This window comes from Apostichopus japonicus, chromosome 9, assembly GCF_037975245.1.
Source record: "Apostichopus japonicus isolate 1M-3 chromosome 9, ASM3797524v1, whole genome shotgun sequence".
Classification (NCBI taxonomy): domain Eukaryota; kingdom Metazoa; phylum Echinodermata; class Holothuroidea; order Aspidochirotida; family Stichopodidae; genus Apostichopus; species Apostichopus japonicus.
In genome coordinates this window covers 16,221,112-16,228,710 of record NC_092569.1, presented here as the reverse complement: position 1 = coordinate 16,228,710, position 7,599 = coordinate 16,221,112, and the positions used below count along the sequence as shown (strand labels likewise).

Genomic DNA, 7,599 nt, shown 5'->3' with positions numbered 1-7,599 from the left:
TTAGATTGACAATAATGGTGATTTCTGCTTTTTTGGTCTTCACATATTTTTGGTTTTTATGCGTTGATACTTACGTTTCATGATGTAGTAATTAATATGAACAAAAAACTACTACCTAAAGTCATAATTATTTCTACACGGAAAGGCGTACTCTGGTTTTTTTTTAATTTAGTGAAAAAAAAAGCTAATATGTCTAAAAATCGAAAAGCAAAACGCTTTTAACACTGGCTGAGAAGCCTTTTAATGTTTGTCACAGCGGTTGGAAAGAAGGCAATTATTTGTCGTTTTAAATTTAATTGATATTTTGACCAGAACTTATCAGGATTTATTTTTCTTGCGGGGGAAAGAGGTGGGATATTCTGTGACTTCGTTTAAGGATTCTCTCTATATTTGTTTTTTTTTTTACGATTTGACGACGTTATTTCAATGCTGTTATTCCAAGCAAAAAATCTATGGAAGGTTATGTTTCATATTTGGAAAGCTTTTTTTCTTGCAAACCGTAATTTTCAATTGTATCGATAGAGCGGTAAACGGGACATCCAGTTCGGTAGTTCACTTTAAAAATGATTGCATCCATTTCTTACAAGTTTTTTTTCCTTTCATTACTTCAGACTCCTCCTACTTTTTCTACCAAGAGCCAGAATATCCTCGAGATTGTAAAGAAGTTTACGACCAATGTGAAGGGAGTTCCTCTGAATCTGGAATTTATCTGATTAAGCCAGATGGAGCCAATGAACCTTTTCAAGTTTACTGTAATAACTCAATTGACGGAGGAGGCTGGACGGTAAGAACATAACATAATATTAGCCTTAATTCATTTCTACTTAGCGTGCCTGCTGCAGTATTTTGATATTTTATACTTTATTGGTTCAGTAAAAAGCGATTCCTTGGTACAGATTCTGTGTGTAACAGGTGCTGATTCGTTCGACAAGGCATGCATTCTTTATTCGTATCTTTTAGTTTGATATAATTCTCAGGAAAACGTTACTTAGTTTCAAATTTACCGTGTTAGATATGTATTTCTAATAACGTATAACATAACTTCACGAGTATCCTTTAATAATCCTAAGTATGATTGTTGTCTCTTATAGCGAGACAGTTTTTCGCTACCTTCAAATGTTTCTACAGCCATATTACTGCAATATGGGTAAAAATGAAATGATACCAATGTATTCTGTTAGAAAAAGAATAATGGTGCACAGGCTATCGTATCTGTTCAACGTAAGACGAACCATTAACACTTCCCACACTGACACGTCATACACATCAAAGGTACATCGTACAAATTGTTCATTATTTTGAAACCATTTTTTTTTAAACTAAACCAGGTCTTCCAACGCCGGGTCGATGGTTCCGTAGAATTTTACAGAGACTGGGATGATTACCGAGATGGCTTTGGTTTCCTCAATAAGGAATTTTGGCTTGGCAACGATAAAATATCACTCTTAACCAACCAAAAGGATTACATACTTCGAATTGATTTAAACAACGTGAATGGAGATCCCTATTTTGCGAAGTACGACCTGTTTAGGATCAGCGATGAAGAGACTAAGTATCGTTTAGTTGGCCTTGGAGAATACGATAGCTCCAGCACTACAGGTACGTATATATAATATGTCATGCGGTTGCTCTTTGTATTTCCCTGCTGTGTCGAGACATAACTCTCACTTGGAAGTTAAACATCAGCAGTATTTATATATGATGAACGCAGTGTTTCTATTAATACGATAAATATATCAATACAAAATTTAAAGGTAATAAATAATTGGCATTTCGGAAAGATGTGCCATTTGTGACATTTGGCAACGTGCAACCATCATGTATTATTACTACAATTATTACTGAATGTGTTCCAACAATAAAGGTAGTAAACTCTGCATAGGTAGATGCCAAGATATATAGTTACTCGAAAAGTCGCTCTAAGATATGATTATAAACATAGAATATTCTTCGTCAAATCCATATCCCGTGTGATCTGAGTGTCAACCAGGAAGTCGGGATATATTGAAGTGGAATGTTATTCCAAAATATGAAATCTCCTATTTCCTACCCTGCTCCCATATAGTCGTAGCAATAAAACCCTTTAGGAAAGTACACACAAAAAAAAACACAAAACAAAACAAACTAAGAAAAGGGAATTAAACAGAAACAGAAAACCTTAATATATATATATATATATATATATATATATATATATATATATATATATATATATATATATATATATATATATATATATATATATATATATATATATATATATATATATATATATATATATATATATATATATATATATATATATATATATATATATATATGTGAAACTACCTATGACAACTGAAGCACATGGTTCTAAGCGTCGTCATTAATTTTCCAATAATTGTAAAAGTTATCCATATATTAATAGCTGCAATTGTAAGGATCTTGGTTTAATAAATGAGCTTGATGGAAACAAGTGTGAGTGATGTCATAGTTTTACTGTACACTAAATAAAAAAATATCAAAAACCATTGCATTTCCACCAAATCATTTATATCTTACCTTGGAGGAATGCAAAGTCATTACAAATTGATCCCAAAATGGGAATTTATAAAAATCTGACATTGACAGCTGTGATATCACATGTGATTACCACGAGTACTCTTGAAGCACAACAATGTAACTATCAACATAACAATTTAGAAGGATTCTAACATATTATATTGTATAGCCTGTTCATTATCTCCAACAAATGTATCCAATAAAAGTCCTTCTAATGCATCTATAATATAAGAGAAACGTGTAAACAAATAATAAACTAAAGATCCCTGTCTACTTTATCTCGTATTTGTGTTTTCCTTTCGCAGCATATGATAAGATGGCGAATCACAGAAACCAGACATTTACGACGTTCAATCGCGACAATGATCGTCACTCTAGTTATAACTTAGCCCAGTATTGTCACGGAGCTTGGTGGCACGGTAGTTATTGTTATAATAACTATTATTCTAACCTGAACGGACTGTACACAGCCGGCAGTACTACTTACAAGAGCATCTATTGGTATAATCTTCCAGGGAGTAGTTACAACATAAAATACGCTGAAATGAAGATACGTCCAGTGTAATACATCGACCGTTCTTAGCAACTAGAATGATCACCGAACACTGTGTCATCGTGATATAGTCTAGACTTGTGAAATATCCGACTATTAACTTAACAACAAATCCTTATGATTTTATAACATCGAATGATGAATATTAAAGGAAGATGAATACAATTATTTCCAGACTCGTCCATCTTGATTTCTTTTTTCATTGTGAAACCATTGTGGTTTGCATCGAGCGTTTTTAATGCAAATTAAATTGTTTTCATTACTAAAATGAGATTGACAGTAATCGAGGATAATGCCCAATATATAGGCTACAAAACAAAAAACCTTTATCCACAATAACTCCGGTTTACAGGTTTTGCCTCGAAGCAATCTTCCACTCCTCCACCCCTATCTACCGTTCAAGAACAATAATATTTTACCTTACCGCAGCCCTGCACGACTTCACTTATTGGCCCCATCCCCAAACCCCTTCGACCCAGCCACTACGACCCAGTACAATAAAAAAGGTATGGGGCCTGTCCTGTAGCCATGCACAAAATTCAAGTTACTTGTTTTGGAGTCAGCGATAGAATGTTACGATACATCTAATTACCGTGAAGTGCACAATTACTCACAAGCAATACAGTTCCGTACACGCCAAGAATATTTGCTTACTTTCTCATGTAGTCTTGTATATGACATCGAAAAAAATCAATCGACTAGATATGGCAGTGCAACATTTTTTCCTTTACTCGCCAATTTTCAACGTAATCCTCAACGTATACACGAAAATATCTTTTAAAGTAAGACATTGTTCTCTCACCGTGGGAACTTATTAACATATTCCATTCTAAAGTATCCAATTCGTCCCCATATATAATATTGGGTTAATGATCACAGGTACGAAGACAAGAGGATGTTGTTATGTTTGAATTGAAACAACATATAAATTTGAATTAGAAAGCATGATGCTTTTATGACTTGTGAACTCAAAATATGTACCATGAGTTGCAAACATCTCATTCACCAACTTATATCACTAAAGAGGACGAATACTTATTTAAATATACTTTCTTGTCTTTAAAACAACGTGTAAGATCCTTCGACGAGCACCGACTCTTGAATTTGCTCAGTAAACATAACAAAAAGCTAAGACAAATGTCATGTTTACCTCATTAATACAAAAAAACAGCAAATGCACAATTTTAGCGCTGTCGTGAATGTCATTTACAGAGATTCAAATGAGTATGATGATCTTGATTTATCTACATATATATCCATTCAACGAATGTTGTCTCTATATTGTATTGTGCTTTCTGTGAGCTTAAAAATGTTACGCTCAACATTCTTGTATTTAATTGATGATGGAAATAAATGATGTCAATGTCAATGTCAATGTCAATGACATTGGACGCTTTACGCTTCGGTTCTTCGTTGAAGCACCTCGATAAGGGTGCTGACATTGACTCTAGCCCAAAATTAAGCTCAAAATTTATCCCTAAGTCATTCATGTTACTCGAAGTATTTAGCTGGATGATTTAAGAAGTACGTACAGTGTGTATTGAGACTCTGTGTGTCTGAAAACATATACAGTACTAACTGCTGTAACTGATTGAAAGTAGGCTATATATACTGTACAGTGTTCTTTGCAATTTGGAAAATTTCTTTGCCCATAAACATATTTGCATATACTCATGGCATGTCTTCATTTCTTTTAATTATGACGTCATGATTGCCACGGAAACAAACCAGTGTTTGTCTAACAATTCGATCCTGAAGCAATTCTCCTCTCAATACACTCGACCAGTCTCGAATCGCATTCGAGACTGGTCCAGTATACAGAAAGTTTGTTTAGGCATTTATGAATATGCAATAACGAACACGCTAAGTAACCTATTTGACTCTGAAGAGTTTAAATGCATGGAACTGATTCCGATAACTTATACAATGATTTGAACTCAAAATCTGATCTTGATCTATAAGATATTTGCACAGCTCGGTACAACCATGGGGATAAAGTTACTAATAACAATGGTCGTAAACTGTTCGAAATTTTTTAAAGTCTGGATTTACATATAGTTAACGATAGAATTAGAGAAGATAAGGTAATGGAACTTTCACATTGGTGCTACACTGTAGCCTCTGCAGAGGTTTCCCGACAGTGGACGAATTTTACGGTAGGCATTGCGGTAGATCATTTCATGTGATTAATGTATACTTTAAAAAATGTCTTGGCGGCTAAATTTCCAACATTGAGTGGAATCTCAAATTTTATATAATAACTTTCATTTGGTCAAAACAGTCAGATGATCTAGTGTAGTCTTAATTTGGCAACGGACTCTTGATTAGTTTGTACTGTTCATAAGAGGCAACCGTTAATAAGTATAAACTGAAGTATGTTATAACACCGCAACACATGTTAGACATGTCGGCAGATACTACTGTGCCAAACCTATTAACTGACGTTGTAAAGATGGTTCAAAATGCAGATTTTAAGCGTTTAACAGTTAAGTGTCATCCACTTTCTGTTAAAATGTGGACGAAATAATTGGCGAAACCTTTAAATTAGTCTGGTTGTCCAGTCAATCATTATGTATAAGATTGTGTGTTTGGTATTTTCTATTTTTAAGTCCTCAGTAGCAACTGGTCATAAATGTAACACATGTTAAGAAATTATAACACCCATCAGTTTTAACTAAGTAACCGGTACCCACCTTTACCAATTTTAACTAATAAAGCAATCAAAATCGAACCAAGAAAAATACTTCAAGTAAATCTCATTATCGTTAAAGGATCGCTTAAGGCAGAATCTAAGTCGTAATACCTGATACACCGGGAGAACAGAGTGCTCACAATGTTTCCATAGTTTAGCCCGGAATTCGAAATATTCCTCTTAGAATAGTAGATTGTTTGGAATGCGCCTTTTCATGGTAAATTGTAACTGTTACAGTATCTTTTTATATAATTGTAATGACTAAACCAACGTAAATTCTTTAAAACCCCATATAAACAGCAACGTATCCGTAAATGATATACAACATGACTTGTCGGACACAAAAAAACAAAACAAAAACAAGATACACTGGAAACCAGTTATATTTGGGAGCCCTTAAAATTGTGTTTTGGGTTGCATCTGAGCAACTGAAATAATGGTCTGCATGCTAGACTAAGTAGTAGAGACATTTTAATTCATAAACCTAGATGTTTGAAAGGGCTCTTTCTCATACCAAACAAAAGGCAAAGAAACAGTGTTCGAAGTGGGTGATTCTACTAGCGGTATAATGTTACAGTTCAGATTAAGTTGGTGCCTCAGCATGTCCTTGATAAAAGTAATAAAACAAAGGCTTAACACACTGACGATAAATGTGTCGTTCTTGAATTATTTGGTTTCCTAAATTTTAATTCGAGAGTGCGCCCGCTTTTTTTTATGCGCACTTAACATACGTAGTACCATAACATGTACAATGATCCAAAAAGACAATTATGGACGAGGGAGCGAGTAGAGGTGGGAACGAGTGAACAAGGGAGCATATAAATTTCATTTTTTCCCATCAGGCTGGCGAAAAGAAACTTGGTACGGATGAGTTTCTTATAGATGAAAAAAATATATTACAAGCTTAAAGGAGAGCTTCTTTACTAATTTAAAATATATATAGACCTGTCAAACTCCTAGGATAATCAAGGGGTAAATGAGATTACTGATAAAAGAGAAATAGTTTCTAAGCATTTTAATAAAACTTGCCACCAACTGTGACCGTTATCGATATATTGAAAGCTGAAATTGGTAGTAACTTGCCAGTGGTATAATAACTAAACATGGTGCAAACAGATGTGATGTCGTAGTTGTACTGCACACTATACAACAAAATAGTTGCTAGATGTTTATCTTATTGTTCAGAACTTACCTTGAAGGAATGAAAAGTTCCCAACATTAGAATTACATTTTATTAAAAAATCAGATTTATCAAAGGCATTTATGACATCACATCTGATCACCACAAGTACATTTTGGCACAAAACGATGTAACTATCAATATTATAATTTACAAATATACTTACAGGAGAAATTTTGGAGATTGTATACCTTCAACGGTTGTACCCAAACAGTCCTAAAAATGCATTTACTATTTAATTCGTGGAAAATAATTCAAACGTGTATTTAATATGATAATGAAGATCCCTGTCTACTTCTTTTCTTATTTGTGTTTTCCTGTTGCAGCATACGACAGGATGGCGAATCACAGGAACCAGACATTTTCGACGTTAGACCGCGACAATGATCGTCGCTCTAATTATCACTTGGCTCAGTATTGTCACGGAGCTTGGTGGTACGGTACCCATTGCTATGATTTTTATTATGACTGTAACCTGAACGGACTGTACGCAGCCGGCAGTACGTATTATACAAGAGCATCTTCTGGTATGATCTTCCAGGTGGATCTTATCACCTCAAATACGCAGAAATGAAGATACGTCCAGTGTAATACATCGACGGTTCACAGCGACTAGAATGATCGCCATAC

At 34.3% G+C, this 7,599-nt stretch overlaps 1 protein-coding gene across 1 annotated transcript; it reads left to right on the top strand.

Annotated features, from left to right (window-relative positions):
* Positions 1 to 1,191: 1,191 nt before the first annotated feature.
* Positions 1,192 to 3,265, top strand: LOC139973900 (fibrinogen-like protein A). Its single transcript, XM_071980786.1, has 3 exons — positions 1,192 to 1,221; positions 1,329 to 1,599; positions 2,850 to 3,265. Exons 1-3 carry the CDS (start codon positions 1,192 to 1,194, stop codon positions 3,107 to 3,109), a joined length of 561 nt encoding a protein of 186 aa, XP_071836887.1. The 3' UTR covers positions 3,110 to 3,265.
* Positions 3,266 to 7,599: the final 4,334 nt, after the last annotated feature.